The 24,088-nt window shown below is 34.8% G+C and overlaps 1 protein-coding gene across 9 annotated transcripts in view; it reads right to left on the reverse strand.

Annotated features, from left to right (window-relative positions):
- The window catches only part of AFG2A (AFG2 AAA ATPase homolog A), a 365,578-nt gene that overhangs the window by 261,548 nt on the left and 79,942 nt on the right, over positions 1–24,088 (reverse strand). For 8 of the 9 annotated variants that reach the window (XR_008296147.1, XM_027063957.2, XM_015074610.3 and 5 more), the window contains exons 11-13: positions 22,265–22,474; positions 3,762–3,815; positions 1,589–1,668 (exon numbers count right to left, since the gene is read on the reverse strand). Coding sequence is in view for 8 of the 9 variants with exons in the window: in XM_027063957.2 (XP_026919758.1) it covers positions 1,589–1,668; positions 3,762–3,815; positions 22,265–22,474 (344 nt within the window). In the remaining variant the exon portion in view is untranslated. Of the gene's footprint in view, positions 1–723; positions 746–1,588; positions 1,669–3,761; positions 3,816–22,264; positions 22,475–24,088 lie in introns of all 9 variants that reach the window. The other variant, XM_053216987.1, reaches the window with a different exon arrangement.

Below are 24,088 nucleotides of genomic sequence, written 5' to 3' on the forward strand. Positions count from 1 at the left end.
GAGGTATAAATATACAACATGATGAAGACTAGTAGGGGAAATTATATCTGGAGGCTGTAAATCATTAGCATCTCTTAATATATTTGCACCCAATTCCTATTGGGCCAAACTGCCTGCAAAAACAGGATTTTTCTATCAAATGCCTTGTCTGGTTTCTCACACCACTATATTTCAAAAGCATTTTATGAGAACTCTGCTACATACTCTACCTCCCATCCGGTTCATATTTAAACAATGTATCCTACCCTATTCCTTTTTTAGGCTCCAAAAAGGTCTGTGATGTCACAAATATGTGGCAGGTCATGTTACTTCAGCAAACTTCTCAGGCTTCTTTTTCTTCTCTTGTAGTTAAAGGTGAACTTGAGCTATTTGTAACCTTTTGTTGTGTCTCATCTCAGAAGTTATAAAAGAATTCAAGTACTTCAACTCATAAAATAAAAAGACTGGTCGGCATTGCAGGATACTGAATGGGTAGAGTGAAGAGTAGGACAGACTACCTCTTATAATAGTCTCCTAATGACAGTTTATACTCATCTCATGAGGCAGCTCTCCTCAGGAAGGAAGAGAGCACCAATGCCTCTTATAGACTTTAATATTGGGGACCTACAAGGTGCCTTCTACCATCACTGTAATTATCATCAGCAGAACTTTTCTAATAAATATATACATCAGGAAGCTATGCACAAAGCACACACATTAACATTCTCTACATGAAGTACTTACAGCACATAATCCTTAAAAGGACCTGTAAACATTTGTAGAGGAAAAAAATCATACTTGCAAATAGTGCACGTGCATGCATGCACCTATACATACACACACATACACGTACATACATCTGTATACATATATACACATTATTTGAAATGATATAAATAATCTTTATTGCTTGAGATTCAGGAATAAAACTATTAACACTAATTTTTATTCTATTGTAACTATATTTTAGGAAACATGATCTAATCTAGAGAGTATTAAAATCTTTTATTATAATTGGTTTTACTGTATTGTATAATTATTTTTAATGGAGTGTTGCTTATAGTTTTTATCATATATTTATAACAACCAAAATTCTGATAGGCAGTGCTGGGGGGGGTCTCTGTAAACAGGGGTATCTGTAAATAATAAACTATGAAAATTAACTCAAATGCCCCAAATGGATATGAATACTTAAAAAAAAAAAGGTATATGGGGGCACCTGGCTGGTCAGTTGGTTAAGCGCCAGACTTCAGCTCAGGTCATGATCTTGTGGTCCGTGAGTTCAAGTCCCATGTCTAGCTTTGGGCTGACAGCTTGGAGCCTGGAGCCTGCTTTGGATTCTGTGTCTCCCTCACTCTCTGCCCCTCACCCGCTCATTGTCTCTCTCTCTCAAAATAAATAAACATTAAAAAACACTTCTAAAAAACGTATATGAAAGTATTATAAAATGAGAACATAAAATAGTTGGATATAAGAAAAAACTTACATGAATTAAAAATTATTTTATGGAGGCCAAATACATTGATAAATAAAATTTGTATAAGAAATACTATATCCTCTACAATGTAATCACTGATATTTAATTGCAGTCCTATTAAATATTTCTTACCTGCCCCTTTCAACTGCTAAGGCATCAAGTTCATCAAAGAAAATAATGGAAGGAGCCACTGCTCTCGCTTTTCGGAAGATCTGGTGAAAAAAGTACCACATTAACTGAAGATTAGCAAACTTCAGAAACTCTGCAGTTGGGTTTTAGTTTGAAAACTGTTAGGAACTAAATCTATTATGTACAAGTCAACCAGCCCAATCATGACCTTCAGCGGGTAACTTTACTTCTCTAAACTTCAATTTCCACATCTATAAAGTGGAGGTAATGGTAAATGCTTGCCTCAGAAAATTATTTTAAGAATTGAATTAAAAAAAAAAGAATGCAAAGCATTTAGCACAGTGCCTGGAACATAGTAAGAGCTCAGTAAATGACAGCTATTATTAACTATCATAAACACATGTTTAAAAGAAAAGCCATAAACATGTAAAATCAGTTATAGCTTAGCATATAAAATACCCATAAACCCCAAAGCCACATTCCTTGCTCATTTCTGTGAAGACAGTATGGGAAGACAGTATGGGAAAGTAATGATTGATGTAAAGCCAGGACAAGAAAAATGATCAAAACTTGGAAGAGCCAGAGCTGTGGGAGGGGGGATGGGCTAAATGGGTAAGGGACATTAAGGAATCTACTCCCTGAAATCAATTGTTTCACTATATGCTAACTAATGTGGATGTAAATTTTAAAAATTAAAAAAAAAAAACTTGAAAGAGCATAGACTGATTAGATCAGAAGTCAATCAGACTATCAACGTTAGAGACTGGCCAGACAGCCGGGGGGGGGGGGGGGGGGGGGGCAACATATGGAAATGGCCTAGAAAAAATCAGCACAGGCAGAAAGAAATCCAAAGGTGTGTTTCCTGTAACCTAGACCCCCATTTTCTGGTCACAAGGATCATGATCATAAAAATTCAAAACGGTTATCGTAACATTATTAATAAACATTTCCTTTTTTCCTACAACTGCCATTGTCTACATTTTAAAGAAATAAAAAAATAGGACAAAAGTAACTTAAATTTTTTTTCTCAGATGAAAAATGAAGTATTCTAATTTCTAATACTCTTGGGTTGGCACCCAGGTATTCACAAATGGAGACCATACATTCCATTCTTGGAGACCATCCATTCCATTGCTGTTTGTGTGTTCTTGTCCTTGCTTAGCTTCTGAAAGAATACAGGCTGTCTGTGTGAGACAGACTAACCTCTGCTTAGCAAGCCAAAACCAGTGGTCAAATTACTGTAGTTACCCAAGTCCAAGTGCCCTGATTTTGCATGAATTTACCAGTTGTGTAGCTTCCGCGATATGAATGAGTAGCCTATCAATCAGGAGCTGGCTTGAGGCACCTGGGTGGCTCAGTTGTTTAAGATGACTCTTGATTTTGGCTCAGGTCATGATCTAACAGTTCGTGACATCAAGCCCCATGTCAGGCTCTGCACTAACAGTGTGGAGCCTACTTGGGATTCTCTCTGCCCCTCCCCCACTCTCTCTCAAGAAAAATAAATTAAAACAATCAAGCACTAACTGTAAATCTTAGAAGAGGGGGAATGCACTGTCTAAATCACTAGGCAAACGTAAAACAATTAAAATGAGAGTAAATTGAAATTTTTTTATACTAAGCTCATTTCATTTAAAGGACTACATAATTTAAAGGATTTAAATCTCATTCTGAGATCAAGCATTCCTTAGAAGTACAGATGTACATTTTTTTTTCGTTTTTAGTGAAATTCTGGCAGTTGTTACAATCTTTATTTGGTAAAACTAACGGCTGGTAATATGATGATGTTTAAAGACAAAAACAAAGTATTGTAGATTATCAAAACTGTAATTTTTAAAACATTTTTATTTATTTTTTACAGAGAGAGAGACAGACAGAGCACAAGTGGGGGAGGGGCAGAGAGAGAGGGAGACACAGAACCTGAAGCAGGCTCCAGGCTCTGAGTTGTCAGCACACAGCCCGAAGCATGGCTCGAACTCATGAACCATGAGATCATAACCTGAGCTGAAGTTGGACACTTAACCACTGAGCCACTCAGGTGCCTCTCAAAATTGTATTTTTAAATAATAAAATAATATTTGCCTAAAGAAAAATACACCACTAGAATTTTGATTTGGAAATTTCAGAATCAGTAACCCAAAACAAAATGAAACCATACACAAAGACATTATCATCTTACCTCTCTAACAGCCCTTTCAGATTCACCAACATATTTATTCATTAATTCAGGCCCCTGCATGAAAAGAGAACAACTGTTCAGTGTCCTTATAAAAATGCAACCATATATATGTCTTTCAATGAAAGAGAAAATAAATACGTAAAAGAGGAAAAAGGGAAAAAATAAAAATCTGCTCTTAATTAAGCTGGTTCCTTTATAGCATACTTATTTACATTGGGTGTTATTTATGCCTCAAATATTAAAGCCATTCTGTCCCAGAAACTAGACATCAGTACAAAGGAAAAGCTGTGGCTAAATAGTTTAACCTCTTCTTCATCTGTCTTTCATTCATTCATCAATGAATACTTTTTTTACTCTGTATCAGGCACAGTGCTAGGCACTGAAGATAGAACAGTCTAATTTGGGAGACCAACAAAGAGATACCATCCAAGTATTCCCAGGTCTAACCAGAGACTGGTTCCGAGTAGGTCTACATGTCATTTTGGAACCCAGTCCACTAGATCAATGGCACTCTGTGACAAGAAACAAAACCTCAGGGCTACTCTTCTTATGACTCCATGATAATTCCTAAGAATTGAATGGAAGTCATGTAATCCATGATATTATCTTACAGTCCCTGTGTGTTGCCTATACAAATGCCACTCTCAAGCTCTCTTCTCTCACTTGACTTGGCCATTTTGACACTGAAAATGCAGGGCCAAACATGCTCTTACCAGTTGATTCAAATGAGCACATTGAGAGAAAGTTTCCATAGCTGAGAAGGACATTTGGCATTATAGAACAAACTTCATACTAGTATCTGAAGGGAACAGTTGTGGTTCTCAGAACAACAGGGTTTTGTTTTTTTGTTTTTAATACCCCATGACTTTTTGTGATGTGAGGACTATGCACCATGAGAAAGTAGATAGTGTGCAATAAAAAAAGAAGGCCCACTGTTTTTCATACAATATATGATATTTTACATATTTAAGAAAGAAAAAATGTTAACATTCAAAAATGTTAAATGTCATTGGGGAGTCAGTGGGTGAGGGACATGATTGTTCTGAAAGAAAAGCAGCAGAGGTAATACAAGGGAATTTTATTTGGAATGACTGATTAAATAAATAATTAAGGATGATAGTAGCCAGGCTTCTCACTATTAATAGAGGAGTTATAAACATATAAATAAAGAAAATAAGAATAAATTCTGCTATATTGAACTGACATTGGAATTATCAGTATAATTTCAAGATTTTCAATATACTTAGCTAAATATAGATAAAAATGTGTGTGGTGTGTGGGGGGTGTGGGGTGTGTGTGTGTGTGTGTGTATTCCTGAGCTCTGTTCTGTGAGATAACCTGAGAACAGCCATACCCCAATAGCAATAAGCACAGCTGGCACCCAGAGCCCGGCTTTTAAATTTTAAAAACTTGGTTTCCAAATTCTCCACCAAAAAGCATCAGGGCGTCTTAAAGAAATGGCAGATTCCAAGGCTGGGAAAGGCAAAGTACAAAATGAGTCTGGAAATCTTACTGCAAGAAAGTGCTCAGAGAGACGTAAAACTGCCAAAAGCACACAAATACCAGGCTAAAAGAGCCTACTGGCCAAAGTGATACAATGGAGACATCAACACAAATGTTGGTAAAGGAATGCTGATCCACTGAATAGCACGGAAATTCATGAGCCGATGAAGATATAAATTAATATAAATAAATGAAATATTTGTTAAGGAACAAGATATACAGTCTCAATGTAACTATCCACAAAGTAACATGAACTTCATGGGGATAACAGTAATTTTACAGTGGAGAAGCTTGGCAGACACCATCATAATCAAAGTTAACGTTAGTAGTAATGGGACAATTTGAAATCAAGTATCATTTGATAGGATGCAATGAGAAGAACATAGCATTATTTCTATGAAAAATCTGAATCGAAGCATGAGTAAATATCAGAAAAATCCAAACTGAGAGATATTTTACATAATAACTGACCTGTAATGTTCAAAAATGTCAATGTCATGAAAGTAAAGGAAGGACTGAGAAACTGTTTTCAATTGAAGAAGACTTAAGAGACATGACAAATAAATATAACACATGATTATGGACCAGATCATTCTGTCATAAAAGACAGTTCAGGGACAAGTGATAAAACTTATATGGTAATAATAATCTTCTTTTTTAATTTGATGGTTTGCACTATGGCTATGTGACCAGAATGTATTTTTTGGTAGAAATACACATTATAAAGCATTCAGGGTAATGGAGCATACAGCAGCAAATTAATCTCAAATGCTTTAAAGAAAAACAAAATTATTTGTGACTACTCCTGCAAACTTTCTATAAAGTTCAGAGAGTTCAAAAAAAAAAAAAAAAAAAAAGAAGAAGAAAACCCCAACTTGATCCACAGACAGAAATATTTAAGTTTAAAAAGATTCAATATTCTTAGGCCCAGAAATAATAGAAATGATAAAATTAGCAGACCAGGTATTATAAATATAATAACTGCAGCAGTGAAAAATCAGTAAACTTGAAGACAGAGCAACTATTCGAACTGAAGCACAGAAACAAAAAAGACTGAATAAAAATGACTAAGGGAATCTGTATAACCATATAAAAAGATTTAAAATAAGTCTAATTGGAGATCAAGAAAAAAGCTTAAGGAGACAGACAAAAATATACACAAATTTGATAAAATCAATGAAACCACAGATCTAAAAGGTTCAACAAATCTCAAATATAATGGGGAAAAAAATTATACCAAGTACATCAAGTTACTGGAAACCAGCAATAAAGATAAAATCTTAAAGAGAAGTCAGAGAATATAAAGACACATTACAAATAAACAAAAGAATCACTACTGGCTTCTCATTCAAAACAATATAAGCCAGGTGATATCAGAGCAAAAGTACTGCAAAAAAACAATTGTGAAGCTAGAATAGCATAGCCTTAAAAACTGCAGGCAATGGGTGGCTTGGTTGGTTAAGCGTCCGACTTCGGCTCAGGTCATGATCTCACGGTCCGTGAGTTCGAGCCCCAGGTCGGGCTCTGGGCTGACAGCTCAGAGCCTGGAGCCTGTTTCAGATTCTGTGTCTCCCTCTCTCTCTGCCCCTCCCCTGTTCATGCTCTGTCTCTCTCTGTCTCAAAAATAAATAAATGTTAACAAAAAAAAAATAAAAAAAAAAAACTGCAGGCAAATAAAGGACTGTATCAGATAAACAAAAGCTGAAGGAAATTATCATCAGTAAATCTCCACTACAAGAAATGTCAAAGGAAGTTCTTAAACCAGAGGGGAATGTGTATCAAATACAAAGAGATGAAGAATGTTGGAAATGTGGCTATGTGGCTAAATATAACATCCTCCTTTTCTCATTAATTTCTTGAAAAGACGATTGACCATCGTGGGGCACCTGGGTGGCTCAGTGGGTTAAATGTCTGACTCTTGATTTCGGCTCAGGTAACCATCTCAAAGTTCATGAGATCGAGCCCCACGTCAGGCTCTGTGCTGGCAGCATGGAGCCTGCTTGGGATTCTCTCTCCCTCTGACCCTCCCCTGGTTGTGCTGTCTCTCAAAATAAATAAATAAACATCTAAAAATAAAAGATAATTGACCATCTAAAGCAAAAGTAATAATATATTGTGGGGTTTATACACATGCAGAGATAAACTATAGAACAAATATAACACAAAGGAAAGTAAATTTTAAGAATCTTACTATATATATAAAGTAGCATAGTATAATTCCAAGGTAGACTATAAACTAAGTCTATATATAGACTATAAGACTATAAACCTAGAGCAAGTATTTTTCTTAGAGTAAAACAAAGAAGTTTAGCTATTAAGAAAATAGGGGAGATAAGAGAGGATAACAGAATACATTTGACTAATCCAAAAGAAGACAGAAGGGACAATTGAACAAAAAATTATGGGTGTAAATATGCCTGATGAAAAAGGAGACAATCTTTAATACTGTTTTTGTATACTTACCTCCACAATGGGTGCTTCAAAAATACTGAAATATGGTAACAAACGAGTACATTAAAACATATGGGGATCAGGGTGGAATAGTCAAGGATAAGAATAAGAAAAGAATAGGAAGAGTATCTCAATGTTCAGGTGACCAAAACCAGCTGCCCCAAAGATACTGCCATTAGTCAGGTTCAGTTGAGTTATTTGATAGCATCAACACTGAAATCCTTAAGTAATGAGAGAGACAGTCCTATCTTTCTACCTGATTTTTTTTATTAATCGAGGACTATGCATGAGTAAATTTTATATAACATTAACAAAGTTAATTGGTTCCCTAAAAAACAAAACAAAAAAACCTCTCCTCTACTTATGTCTATTTTCCTCTTTAAAAATAATCTTTTCAAAATTATTTCAGAGTAATAGATCTAAAAAAATTAGTGTTTGAGGCTAATTAGGGGCAGATGTATTAAAAGCTTAAGTATGACATATTATAAAATATCATCTAACATATAAGGTATTTTTACTTCTATATCGCAGACTAAAATCCACCATAAACCAGGGAACACATAAACCATCTGTAAGCAAACACATTATTAAGAAAACTTGCTTGGGACAGTGCTTTTGATGACTAAATTTTATAATTGGTATACCGATTGTTTATACATTGGTACTTAAACTGTCTCCAAGCAATCACGTTTACACAATGAAGTTGTTTCTAAGCTTATTTCCCCAAAAATAGAACATGATTCACGATTCTAATCTTAACACTGATGACTTAATTATCTTAATTTCTTAAATAATGCAGTCCCAAATAGATTTAACTTCAATGAAGATGATGAAATATTGGTTATGCTGAAGCAGAATGTTTTCACATTTTGAAGGACTTTGAAGAAACAGCAACAACTTAATACCAAATCATTTTATAAGCTTGTTTTTATACACAGGGTTAGACTATGTGATAGGAACACAAAATTTACACTTACAGCCAGCAGAGAGGTAAATATACTTGAAGACATTTCTCAAGTATTGTGGAATTAAGAAAGACAACATATAAAGAGCCAGACAATAAATATTTTAGGCTCTGTGGGCTACATACGGCCTATGTCACATTTTTCTTTTAACCTCTCATTAAAAATATAAAATTTATACTTAACTAAAGGGCTAGATTAAAACAAGCTGCTAGAGGGAGGGAGCCAAAACATAAGAGAGTCCTAAAAACTGAGAACAAACTGAGGGTTTATGGGGGGTGGGAGGGAGGGGTGGATGGGTGATGGGTATTAAGGGAGGCACCTGTTGGGATGAGCACTGGGTGTTGTATGGAAACCAATTTGACAATAAATTTCATAATAAAAAATAAAAAATAAAAATAAAAAAATAAAAATAAAACAAGCTGCAGGCTGGATTTGCCCAAAGGCTGTGTAATTTGCTGACCTCTTATCTAGATTAATCTCACACACTTTGAAATAGTTCATTTCTGTCAACAAGATTCAAAGTCATCAAAAATATCAATGACATGATTGGTGAGTAAAAAACTTAAGACTCCAAAATTTTAGGAAAACTGATCAAAACATTAAGGGAAGGGCACCTGGGTGGCTCAGTTGGTTGAGCGACTGACTTTGGCTCAGGTCATGATTTTGTGGTCTGTGGGTTTGGGCCCCACGTTGGGCTCTGTGCTGACAGCTCAGAGCCCCGGGCCTGCTTTGGATTCTGTGTCTCCCTCTCTCTCTCTCTCTGTCCCTCACCCACTTGCACTCTGTATCTCTCTCTCTCTCTCTCTCTCAAAAATGAATAAACATTAAAAAAAAATTTTCAAAAAAATTAAGGGAAAAAATTGATACTTAAAAGAAGGCAATTTCAAAATACCTAGTAACGTTTAAGATGTTCATGCTCAATAACAATAACCTCTATGTATATATACACCAGAGAAACCCTTGTACACATACCCAAGGAGACATATACAAGAATATTACAGAAGCACTTTTTGCAGCCAAAAAAAACCTCTAAACCTGAAATTCATTAATATAAAAATGGGTGAAACAGATAAAGTATAAACTTCCAGTTATAAAATAAATAAGTCATGGAGATAAAAAGCACAGCATAGGGAATAGTCGATATTATAATAATGTATGACAGATGGTAACTACACTTACGATGAGCAATGAGTAATGTATAGAATTGTTGAAACAATATGCTGTATACTTACTTGAAATTAGTATAACATTGCATGCCAATTTTTTTTATTATTATTCTCACATTAGCTAACATACAGTATAGTCTTAGCTTCAGTAGTAGATTCCAGTGATTCATCACTTACATACAACATGCAGTGCTCATCCCAACAGGTGCTCTCCTCAATTCCCATCATCTATTTCCCCACCCCCATCAACCCTGTTTGTTCTCTGTATTTAAGAGTCTCTTATTGCCACGTAGTACTCCATTGTGTATATAAACCACAATTTCTTTGTCCATTCATCAGTTGATGGACATTTAGGCTCTTTCCATAATTTGGCTATTGTTGAGAGTGCTGCTATGAACATTGGGGTACAAGTGCCCCTATGCATCAGTACTCCTGTATCCCTTGGGTAAATTCCTAGCAGTGCTACTGCTGGGTCATAGGGTAGGTCTATTTTTAATTTTTTGAGGAACCTCCATACTGTTTTCCAGAGTGGCTGCACCAATTTGCATTCCCACCAACAGTGCAAGAGGGTTCCCGTTTCTCCACATCCTCTCCAGCATCTATAGTCTCCTGATTTGTTCATTTTGGCCACTCTGACCAGTGTGAGATGGTATCTCAGTGTGGTTTTGATTTGTATTTCCCTGATGATGAGCGATGTTGAGCATCTTTTCCTGTGTCTGTTTGCCATCTGGATGTCTTCTTTGGAAAAGTGTCTATTTATGTCTTCTGCCCATTTCTTCAGTGGATTATTTGTTTTTTGGGTGTTGTGTTTGGTAAATTCTTTATAGATTTTGGATACTCTTTATCGGATGTCACTTGCAAATATCTTCACCCATTCCATAGGTTCCCTTTTAGTTTTGTTGATTGTTTCCTTTGCTGTGCAGAAGCTTTTTACCTTGATGAAGTCCCAATAGTTTTTATTTCCCTTGCGTTCAAAGACATGTCAGGTAAGAAGTTGCTACAGCTGAGGTCAAAGAGGTTGCTGTTTTCTCCTGTAGGATTCTGATGGTTTCCTGTCTCACAATTAGGTCTTTCATCCCTTTTGAATTTATTTTTGTGTATTGTGTAAGAAAGAGGTCCAGTTTCACTCTTCTGCATGTTGCTGTCCAATTCTCTCAGCACCATTTGCTAAAGAGACCATCTTTCTTCTGTTAGATACTCTTTCCTGCTTTGTTGAAGATTAGTTGGCTCCATTGCATGCCAACTATACTTCAATTTAAAAAATGGGTAAATGAACTACAGTGTCCTCATAAAGTGGGACTATAAAAGTATAAATGAATGAAAAAAAAATTTTTTTTAAAAGGTGGGGGGCGCCTGGGTGGCTCAGTCAGTTAGGCATCCGACTTCGGCTCAGGTCATGATCTCACAGCTTGTGAGTTCGAGACCCGCGTCAGGCTTTGTGCTTACAACTCAGAGCCTGGAGCCTGCTTCAGATTCTGTGTCTCCCTCTCTCTCTGACCCTCCCGCACTCATACTCTGTCTCTGTCTCTGTCTGTCTCTCTCTCAAGAATAAACATTTAAAAAAAGTTTTTTTTTAAGTATAAATGAATGGCTAGACTAAGACACTTTGGAAGAAGGGAGACCAGCAAGGAAGCTGTTGTTATACAGCCAAAATGCACTACCTTATACGTTTACAACCAAGGGTAAGAAAGTTCTTAATGTTTTGCCAAATTTTTAAAGGTCTTTTAACAGTTGTAATATTCTCCATTGATCATTTTTGCCTGGTTTCACCTCACACGATCATTTTTAGTCCTGCACTTCAGTGCAAAACAATGTCTGCCCTTTCATAATATACAAAGTCAAACAAATAAAGCAAGTGCTATTCATTTGCAATATGATAAATTATACTTTTACCCAAAGGAGACTGTAGACAAGGAGTTGAGAAAGTGAACAATAAAACAAGAACCAGGGCCCACTCAATAAAACAAACTTTATTTATTTTGGGGGGCAGATTTTTATTTTTTTATTTTAATAATTTATTGTCAAATTAGCAAACATACAGTGTATATACAGTGTAGTTTTGGCTTTGGAAGTAGATTCCCATGATTCATCACTTACATACAACAACTGGTGCTCATCCCAACAAGTCCCCTCCTCAATGCCCATCTCCCATCTTCCCCATCCCCTCCAATCCCTGACTGCCATCAACCCTCAGTTTGTTCTCTGTATTTAAGAGTCTCTTAGGCTTTGTCTCCCTTTCTGTTTTTATCTTATTATTCCTTCCCTTCCCCAATGGTCTTCTGTTAGATTTCTCAAATTCTACATATGAATGAAAACATATGATTTGAGACCTTTCTCTGACTGACTTATTTCACTTAGCATAATACCCTCCAGTTCTATCCACATTGCTGCAAATGGCAAAGATTCCATTCTTCTTCATTGTCAAGTAGTACTCCATTGTGTATAAATACCACACCTTCTTAATCCATTTATCAGGTGTTGGACATTTGGGCTCTTTCCATTATTTGCCTATTGTTGACAGTGCTGCTATAAACACTGGGGTACATATGTGCCTATGAATCAGCACTCCTGTATCCTTCAGATAATTAGGAAAATGGGTCTTTTTTGGAGAGGGGATTTAGAGGGGATAGAGTGAGGAAAGGGCGAGAAATTTTTATGCAGAATGTTACTTCATTTAGGGTAACTAATTAGGCAAGTGTGGCATGATAAGAATCAGAAAGGAAATTGCTGGTGTCACTGTTGTTTTTAATGTAATGATTATCATGTCTGCATTATTGTTATTGTTCTTACAGCAACTCTCCATAAAAGTCAAGGGCATGAAATAAGATAGTCATCCAGTGAAGACGTATCTTTAAATTCAGGCAATATATACACTGCATATATGCTGCTTTCTAATTATCTGGTTTAACTGAAGGAAAGCAGCTAGAGAATCTGAAAAAAAATGATTAATGTTTTCCACAGATTATGGTTCTAAAAAGGATGACCTGAACTTCAGGTTTGAAAAGTATAAGATTATGATCTCTAAGAATACAATATCAATATCCAGCTACTGATAATGGAAAGATTAATGTTTTAAATATCTGATATACAGGCAAACAGACTTGATATTATGTTGAAAATGTGAACATACAGCATTTGACCTCAATCAGTAAAGGGGCATTACCCTACTACATAGAGGTAAGCTACAGGAAACCTATGAATAAGAAACAATATGTGTTTTTTTCTACAAAACAAAAGAGGAAAAAACAACAACCAGATTTGAAAGTACAACCTAAGAATTTGTACTGTAAAGAAAATGAGTTGGAATAATTCAAGCATTATAAAGTCATGGCAGTAATAAAAATGACTTCTGAGGGCCCCTATAGAACATAAGATTTTGCACAGAATAACACACTGATGAATCATACCTAGATAACTGGCCTGTAAAATGCAACCCAGTAGCTGCACTGATATGTCACATAGGTCTAGAATTCTATAAAGTTTGAGCTTAAAGCTCAAACTGCCAAAAATTACTATATTCTGGTACAAAGAGTTGCAAAAGATTAAATTCCGTTTCAAAGACATATACATTTTGTTCTTACAGAAAACTTAAGGAATCATAAGCTATGACGCTATACGTTTTTTTCCATTTGAAGCCAAATATATATCCATATCTTAAAATCAGAAGAAAGTAGCAACTACTGTTAATTGATTTCATGAAATCTTGCTAAATGCTTGATATGTATTATCCCCCAATGTTTACAGGAGCCCTCTGAGGTAAATACTCTTTATTAGTAGAACTCTACAGAAAAAAATATATAAAGTTTAAGTAATCTGCACAGTTACACAGCTTAATAAACAGCAGAACTGGTGTACAAGTCTCTTAACAATTACACCTGACAATTAGAGAAAATGCCCTAAAAGTTTAGCAACCAACAAGAACAAAGGATAAGCCACAGATTGGAATATAAGCATTGTGAGAACTACTCAGAATGTTGTTAGTGGAAGGGCTTTAAGAGTCATTTAGTCTAACTTACCTCACTGAAAACCAGAGGAAAACAAAGCACAAAGAAGGATATGTCAAAAGCCCTAGAAAAAGTTAAATGGCAGAAATGATAACAAAAATGCAGGATTTTGGTTCCCAGACCATTCTTTCTAAAAACTATAATGTCCTCTATTTTCTCCAAGCCCTTTTATTTATTTTTTTAAATGTTTATTTATTTATTTTTGAGAGAGAGAGAGAGAGACAGAGAGAGACCACAAGTGGGGGACAGACAAAGAGAGAGAGAGGGAGACACAGAATCTGAAGCAGGCTCCAGGTTCCAAACTATCAGCTCAAGAGCCCGAGAAGAGGAAGGAAGAGAAGAAAACACCCCCTCCAGTTCCAAAGAAGCCAGCTAAATCCAAGCTGGCAGTGAGCCACGACAAGACCTCTGATGTCGGGGACAAGCAGCATCAGGAGGCCCGCAAGAGACTCCTGGCAAGCCAAGCGGGCAGCTTCTGTGTGGCAGAACTCAGCCACAGAGAGTACGGACAGCATCAAGATTTATGGCCCAGACCTGACTCTGAGACCAGGAACCAGGAAGCAAATAATTTTAAGTCATTAAAAACAACAACAACAACAACAACAACAACACACACACACACACACACACACAAACTAACCACGAACCGTGAAGTCATAACCTGAGCTGAAGTCAGATGCTCAACCAACTGAGCCACCCAGGTGCCCCTCCAAGCCCTTTTAAAAATAAAACATTTTTAAAAAAGGAAATATGCCCTTAAGATTTTACGTGGTACCAGCAATTCAGATTCAAAGGTATCTGTGAGAGCAGAACAAGCAGCAAGTGCAAAGTGTTAATTCTCAATAAATAGCTGCTAACATGGGTTATTTGAAAATAAGAATTTTATTGATATCCATTATAAACAAGAGAACATTTACATCAACATGTAAGGGTTAGAGATGTATAGCATGGTCTATGAGTCCCACATTTGCTCATAAGTTTTTTTGTAACTCTTTAAAATACATAATACATAAATGCATAGAACAGATGGGGTTGACGGGACTAGATACGGTAATTTCTTTTTCAATTTTACTTACCAAATAACTGTGCTTTGTTAGTGCTGCCACATTTCACCTGCCTAGACAATTTGCTTCACTCACAAGGGTGATCAAGAAAAACTACCAAAAATAAAAAAGTACCATAAATAGTCTTATTTTGGAGTAGTGTTATTTTTCATGTTTCCATGATTAAGATTTCAAGTGCTCAAGTTTACTAAACAAATATAACATAAATACATATAAAGATATTTGTCCAGCTATGCTATTAATCCAGTGAAAACTAAATCTGACTTATCTTTTACTGTTTCATGATTTTATACCATATCAAGTCACAAACTCGAATATAATATTTATACTTCATGCTCTTGCAATTTTGCCTCTTTAATCAGTACTGGGTTTTTTATAGTCTTCCCAAGGGCTTTTTAAATGTGTCTGACACTTGCCTGTTGCTTTTGGCTATTACAATTCAAACCAAGCTTTTATAAGTTCTAAAATGTCTAGGGAAGGCAAGTTAACCTAAGTGTTAACTATGGTTAAATGTTATGGAATATGCTCATAAAAACCCAAACTCACATGAGATAGAATTACATATATGTAATAAGAGTAAAGGATCTTGAAAATTAATAAAAAGTACAGCATCAGCACATACAGAAGGCCATTTCGGGAAAGCACTTCAAAGGGTTTGAAAACAGGCATCAAGTACTAGGCAAGAAATGCCTTGGGCAAGTAAAAACCCTAAAAAGGGAGAGGGGCTAGCAGACAAGGGAACAGAATTCAAGCTGTTCCTCTCAAAAAAATATAACACAAACCTTCCCCACAATTTATTCATTCAGGAAACAAAAATGACACATTTCAGAATTTACACAGCGGCACCATGCTGACTACAATTCAGCTGGCTATAACGTGTGAATGTATATACATGCCCACAAAAACCCTTTATATGACTGCTGACCACTCTAGTCATTCTCCATCTCCTTTACTAAACACAGAATTGCAAACACTGGCTCTCACCTTGCATGCTTTCATCTCTGGAAATGACCTTTCTCTTGAGTTACAAACTCATATTTACAAAGGCCTTTTGGACATATGTGCCATATTGTTCTAGCGGCATTTCAAAGTCCACATGGCTAAATCCCAGTCTGGTATCTGCTCTCCCACCTCTAATCTGCTTCTCTTCCTCATTGCTAACTTTTTGAAGCTAGGATATTTCCATCTGTTAGTCACTTAAAGTAAAAATTTTAATCACCTTTGACTTCTCTCTTTCTTTCTCATTTCTCACATATGATTAATCATCAAGATTCTAAATATTACCCATTTCATTATATCACATGTTTAGTCAAATGTCTCTTTCACTAAATTATGAGTTGACAGACAGCAAAGAGCCCATCTACTGCATCTTTGTTTACATCTGTACATGTACAGAAACACAGAATACAGACCACACAGAATTATAATCATCTGAATTATACCACTTAATAATCTGAATTACACAACTATGTGTGTAAAACATTTACAAATAATTTTTAAAATATTATAGACACAAAATTGTAATATCTCAACTTCAATTAAATTTCATTCAAAAGAGAATTAAAAGGAGGAAAACATGACTAATTTCTCTCAGCCGGAATCCATGAATAAAAAATTAAACCAACCCAATAATAAAATTTCCTATTATAAAGTAAACTTCTTAGAAGTCTGAGCGTATTCTTCTCTTTTTTAAATCTAAGTCTTCTTAGATTCAAAATGCTAAAAGTTTTGTTATTATAGTTCATATTATTGTAATTTTTTGCTTTTAGCCAAATGTTATACAATATTTTTGCATCGAGGCATCTTCTTTTACATAGCGGTTTTATTGACTGATATAAGCCCAAAATTTATTAAGATTCAGTTTAACATATGATGCTTCAACTTTAACATGTCAGCTTAGTGTACAAATAATGCCATATTTAAGTAAATCCAATCTAACTTCTACATAATTTTGCGATACTGACAATAGCACATTATTCTGTTTGTCCTAACACTTGATTACTATTAGTCACTCCCTAATAGCCATTCAAACAGTGATAAAATTAAGTATATATCTTTATTTAATAATGATGCAAATAACTGCCAATTTAAGCATATGGGGCATATAAGAACACTACTTGGACAAAAGCTGAGGGAATTATTAAAGTTAAAAAAAAAAAAAACCTAAAGGAAATTAAATAGAATCTCAAAAGATATCAGAATCTAGATGAGCCCAAATAAACCTACAGAAGGAGAATAAAGAGTTAGGGTCCAAAAAGGCATGAATCTGGACATGGCTCCTGGTGAGACTCTAAATTAGAAGCTATATCTAAGGTGAAAGAAAAAATAACCCAAACACTCAAAGAAAGTATTCTTTATAATGTGGGGGTGTGGGTCTGGGGCCAGAACCAACATACTCCTTTATAGGCTTCAACTGAGAAATGCAGTGAAATAGGCAAGCTCAGGGAAGTCCCAAACCCAGATTCCCCAGCCAATTTCCTCTCAGGGCTTTATTTTCCCAGGAACTTTCTATTATCACTATGAACAGGGGGATGATGAATAGGAAAGAAGGTCTCCCCCAAAACCCTTACCCTAGGACCTGGCAACCTCCCCCGTGATTTTTCTCCTTCCATATATTCCACTCTTTCTGTATAATGCAGTACACAGAACTATAAGCCAGTCTTTTTAACTTCAGTTATATTCATTAAATGTCTGTAATGTGTCTGTGATTCTGACCATAAAACTCTTTATTTAATTAATAGACCTTTTCTGGTAAAGTTTAGGATTTACAGAACAATTAAGATAGTACTGAGTTCCTACATACACCACCCCATAATCCCCCACTGCACACTTAGTTTCCCTTATTATTAATATCATATAATAGTACAGTACATTTGTTATAACCAGTTAATAATAATATATCAATAATAGTTCACTAAAGTCCATAGTTTATTCAGATTTCCTTAGTTTTTATCTAATGTCCTGTTTCTGCTCTAGGATCTCATCCAGAAAACCACCATAACATTATATTTAGCTATCATGTCTCCTCGGGCTCCTCTTTGCTGTGAGTTTCCCAGACTTTCCTTACTTTTAATGGCCTTGACAGTTTCAGGAGTACTGATCAGATATTTTATAGAACATCTTTCAATTTGGTTTTGCCTGTTTTTCTCAGACACAGATTATGAGTGTTTGGGAGAAAGACCACAGAAATAAAGTGCCATTCTTGTCACACTATCAACATGACTAATCACCTGGCTGAGGTAGCATTTGTCAGGGGTCTCCACTATCAAGTAGCTCTTCCCTACCCCCTTTTCTATATTGAACCCTTTAATATAGAAGTCATAAGTATCTATAGTCCACACATAAGGAATTGAGTTGTTATGCCCTCCAAAGTTTCTTCACTTACTTCTTAATATCCTAATCCTCTCAAAGAGCGTATACAGATAAAACAAACAAAACTGAGACCAAGAGAACTTATTTAAGGCTACAGAACTAAAAAGTGCAAGGGTTAGAAATCAAACAAAACTGAGTCCTAGCTTAGTGCTCTTTTCATTGTAATACAATTTCAAGAGCACAAATTATATAGTAATATGTAAATTTCAAACTCCACATTATTCAACCACTAGTCTCCTTCCATATACTTCTTTTATTTTTTCTTTTTCTAAGTATGCTCCATGCCTAATGTGGGGCTCAAACTCACGATCCTAAAATTAAGAGTCACATGCTCTATCAACTTCTATTTTATTCATCAGGTTCCTGTTTCTCTGGCAGTGATTACTCTTTCTTATTAATTTAACTAACTTCTACTCTAAAGCCATGTTATTTTTCTCAGTTTTCTTTGTCCTGCAGAAACAAATTTTTTTGAACTATGTCCCAGAAACATCTTTACACTTCTGTAAACCTTGTTCATTAAACTATAGAAACTGCCTGAACTACCTTTGCCAGTAACATGATGTAATTAATGAAAAAAGCACTAGACACTAAATTAAAAAAAAAAAAAAAGTAAAATGGAAGGTTGTATAATATAGTGGGTCAGAGCTTAGACTCTGCAGTCAGAAAGTCCTCTGATCAAATTTCAGTACCATCACTACAACTCTGACCTTGGAAAAGGCATTTCACTTTCTTAAACATTATTATACTTATTTGTAATCCTGGAAACTAATCTTAAAGCATTCAGTATATAAAAGAGGTGTATCTATGCAGTCTTCCACACAGTATCTGCAAAAGAGAAACTCTATGATTTCTAAACCAGCCCACATAATTTAAAAGTAAAAGCTGAAAGATAAACTTGGAACTTACCAAACTGATTATTTTGTACCTTTGATAATAGAATAGTAGGGGATCAAGTTACACAAAAAATAGTTAAGTACTTTGAACTGTGCATGCTTTAAATAAAATACAGAGTGTCCTGAAAATGAGATGTATTTTGTACAATTCCTCCCTGAGACAAGTATCAGAAGAAAATTTCCCCAAAAAAGTCAAGCCTACACTAAGCTCATTATATTCTTATACTCACCAATAACAGCTAATAAAGGACTTGCTGAAAATCCCTGTCAGAGGCCTAACCACCCTTCTTCCAGGATCAGTAACAGTTCTTCATAAACTAAAGCAGCCCAACTACACAAGGACAATTAATCGATTACAGCACTCCAGACAAAACCAAAAGAGAAGCAGAGAGGAAATTTCAACTGGAAAATATTTTGATATAATTGACCCAGATGACAAACTAAACTTAAGCACATGTCAAGTGCTACAGTCTACACAAGAACACATACAGATGCCAAAGGATATTAAGAGTTCACACCAGCCAAGGTGAAGTCTCAACTATGAGTAGAGTTTACATCTTCAATCACTGTTTAGAAAAGATACACAGGGGAAGCTAAAGGGTTCTTTCATAAACTCAGAGAAAGAAATGTTTAAAGTCTTTAAAATCTTTATTTTGGGAATTAAAGGTAATTACAATTATAAAAAAAATGTTAGGGAGTTTCTCCTTCAATATATGTAAGATACCCGTATTTTCCAATTGGCTAGAAAATTTCATTGTCTATCTACATTTTTCTGATCACTTTCAAAATGTGTAAGACTTGTTATTCCAAAAGCTCAAATTTAATTTTGACACTTAGATCCCTTGGAAAAAAAATATATATGTTGTGACCAAAAGCCAACTTTCTTCATAGAAAAGTAAAACTAGAAAGAATAGAATATAAATTCCCAACTTCTTTGACTTCATTTCTGCATACATAAGCTATATGATATAGGTACTTTAAACTCTTCTCACAAGCAATAATCAGACCAAGATGAAAAGACCAATGAAAATGCCAAGAAAAACAAATAATTTTTTCATGTGCCCAACTTTTTCTTTTGGAAACTTTTAATAAACATGTAGGAAAACTTAAAAAATAGTAAAATGAACATTCATTGTTCATTAAATATATTCTCCACCCAGATTCAAAAACTGAATAATACTGCCAAATTATACTAAATTGTATATTGAATAAAAATCCATGGTAGGGGCGCTTACGTGGCTCAGTTGAGTGTCTGACTCTTGATTTTGGCTCAGGTCATGATCTCTGTGCTGGGCATAGAGCCTGCTTAAAATTTTCTCTCTCCCTCTCCCTCTGCCCCTCCCCCACTCATGCACACACTTTCTCACACACACAAAAAAAGTTAAATAAAAATTAGTAAGTAGGATATATAATTATATCTAAGCAAGTATGAACTCAGTTGAATAAGAAAATTTCTTAACATCACTTATCATTTGTGTGTGTGACCTGAAAGAAAAATGAACATGAGTTTAATGAAAAAACTCAAATAAGTTAACATATTCATGGTTATTTTACATGAACAGTGTCCAAGACAAACCTTTCAAAGAATCTTTTTATCATTTTCTCACAATGAAAAAAAGGTAAAAGTAAAACTGTCTAAAGTCATGAAAGTTTTCATACTTAAAAACAGTAATAAATGTATTTCGAAGTAATTCTACGATAGGCCAGAGAGCAGTCCTGGTAACATCTGGAAAAGTTATCTTAGATCACATGAGATATTAGTTTGTAGGAAAATACATGTGCTCCTTTTTGAGATTCAAGTGTAAATAACTGTGAGTGAAGGCCTCATCAAATAAGTTTCAGATATCTAGTAGACATAAAAAATTCAAAGATTACGAATATACAGTTGTGAAATACACAACAAGGTAGGCACAGAAAAATGGAGATGACAGTAAAACAAGTAGGAAATGCCAGTAAAATGGCCATGTTCATTACCATGAGATAAGAGGACCGGGACCAAAGAGAAATCAAGAGGTCTCTGAAATTTCAAAATCACTCATTATTCCAACATTTAAACCTGCAGACTTTAAAACTGTAGTTTTGATTCAGTATCACTGATGAGAGTGAAAATTGTTCCCTCCCCGTATCTTCAGTATCCAATATCTTCCACAAAAAGACAATCAAAACTATGCAAATAGTAGTGATTGTACACACACTGATTCTTAAAAAGCAAAGAACCTAAATATATCTAAACATTTCCAAAAAAATTTTAAGTAAAAAACTGACTCTATTCTGAAATAAATTTTATGCTCTGAAACTGCCAAGGAGTTTAATGTTCTAAGATAGGAAACATATTTTGTTGTGAAAAAAAATCCCTGGTACTATCAAAACGGAGCCTTTTATCAGGTGCTTCTTACGAAATGAATTTGATATTTAACAGACTGAAGTACATACTTTTGTGATAAAGTCCATTCTACTAAAGAATTTTAGGTTTTATCTATGTATATTTCCTAACTGGATATATGATATTATATAAAAGTTAATAACAAAATTATATCTGGCCCTAAAGTAAATGTAAAACTACATGTCAAGTAAGATTATCTATCCCAACTAATAGGGTAGAGCAATGAACAGATAATGTATGTGTGTATTTCAGAAAATAAACATTGTACAATTATTCCCAGACTGGAAAAGCATTTTTAAGGAATTTAGTTTTACCATTTAAAGTATCTGAATTCTTTGAAAATTCTACATATACAAATACTGTATTTATAGTTAAGTCCTGGTTAAGCAAAAGAGATTAACGCAATTAAAAAATGTAGAACTTAAACAAGACTGGTTTCTATTACACATAGATATAAGAGATACTGATAATAACAAAACTAAAGTTGTCTTCTATTGTCCACCATGTTTTGCTGATTACATGCACTAATTTAGTTAGAGCTCATCTCCCTGTATTATATTACCATCAACTTCAAAAACAAAACAAAACAAAAAAATCAACTCCTTAAGATGTCTTTTCATATTTTTGTAAGGACAAGAATCAGAGGATTGGTGTTAGTGGGGCTGGAAAAGAAAGTAGCAATCTAAAAATTTAACACCTTACCTTTATAGCTAGGAAATTCAGGCCACTCTCATTGGCTAAAGCCTTTGCAATCATTGTTTTAGAGCATCCAGGTGGCCCATACAGAAGAACTCCTTTAGGTGGTTGAATACCCATTCGAATGAAAGACTCTGGATGTTTCAAAGGCCATTCCACAGCCTGTTTCAATTTTAGTTTGATATTTTCCAGTCCTCCTATATCTGACCAGGATACCTGCAAAACAGAGCATTTTCTAAATGTAAGTTCTGTGAAGACAAAGGACCAAATAAATAAATAAATAAATAAAGCAATACAAAGTGCAAGAAGAGGAATATAATCATTTAAGAATCTAGAAAGAAGATCCTTTAAAAATTCTATCAAGAAGTAATTCAGAGTACATAAAATGAGCTGCATATTATAAAAGTACTAAAGAAAAAATGTTTCTGCTTGTATACATAATTATTTAAATGACTGAACATACTGTTAAATCTATCTTCTATTTAAATGACTTTAAAAATTAGGTTTGGGGCACCTGGGTGGCTCAGTCTATTAAAGGTCTGATTCTTAGTTTCAGCTCAGGTCATGATCAGGTCACTCAGGTTTGTGAGTTCAAGCCCTGCATCAGGCTCTCTGCTGTCAACACAGAGCCCGCTTTGGATCCTCTGTCCCCCTCTCTCTTTGCCCCTCCCCTGCTTGCACTCTCTCTGTTTCTCTCTGAATAAACTTAAAAAAAAAAAAAAGCAAAAACAAACAAATAAACAAACAAAACCAAAAACTCTGCTAGCTTCTGGAACCTCCTATTAAAAAAAAAAAAAATTAGGTTTCATCTGACTGAAAATGGTTTGAATTAGTGACCCAAGGTCTCATCTATATATCTTTTTAGCAAATTTATTTGCTTTATTTATTACTTCCAAAAATATTTCTGAAGGTCCTTTTGGAACATAAGGTTTTTTTCTGTCTTTGATTCATGAATGAAGTATCTTCAAAGTTTTGTTCCTTTTTCTCAACAAAGAAACACCCTTCCCAAAATAAGACAATTCTTTACATATTATTTACTTAATAAATACCCATTAAGAACCACATATCAGATAATATACACAGGAAATAGAAGAATAAGACATGAATACAAACTTTAAAGAACTTAAAAACTACTAGTAATGTGTACATAAATAATCATGGTACAATGGAAGGGATGCTAAGCACAGTAACAAAGAGAAAAAGCTTTTGGGAGTTCCCAGGAAAAAAAAAGATTACTTCCAGCTGGAAGGCACATCTGAAAGCCAACGTCTAAAGCACAGATGAAATCTGGAAATATGAAAACAGGGATATGGTCAGGTAGAAGCCAAAAATTATGAAAAGCTCAGATGACAATAAGAAGGAATAAGAGAAAAATGACTTGAGAGAGAAAAATAAAAAATGGAAAGTTAGTTGAAACTATATAGTGGGGGACACTGAAGACTAGATGATGGAGTTCAAGAACCTCTTTCCTCATAACAAGAAGTCTTCAAAGATTTTAACCTGAAAAGTGCTATGGTCTAATCTGTGCTTCAGGAAGACTTCTCTGACAAGATTCATGTAGAGAAAAGAGAGAATGCAGGGAGATCAATTAAGGACCTATCCTAAACATTCTTAACAACAACAAAAAAACAATTTTAAACTAGGATAGCCACATGCAGAGGATAAAGACACACCAGAGTGATACTGAAGTTCCACAGCTGATGATGTTGAAGGTAGAGTAAAAAAGAGGGATAATTTAATGCTAAAGATTTCAAGATGAGTTAACAGAATACAAATGAAAAATAATTTTTAGGAGGGAAAATATATGATAGATTTTTATTTCTAGATATT

The sequence above is a fragment of the Acinonyx jubatus genome, chromosome B1, assembly GCF_027475565.1.
Source record: "Acinonyx jubatus isolate Ajub_Pintada_27869175 chromosome B1, VMU_Ajub_asm_v1.0, whole genome shotgun sequence".
Taxonomy (NCBI): domain Eukaryota; kingdom Metazoa; phylum Chordata; class Mammalia; order Carnivora; family Felidae; genus Acinonyx; species Acinonyx jubatus.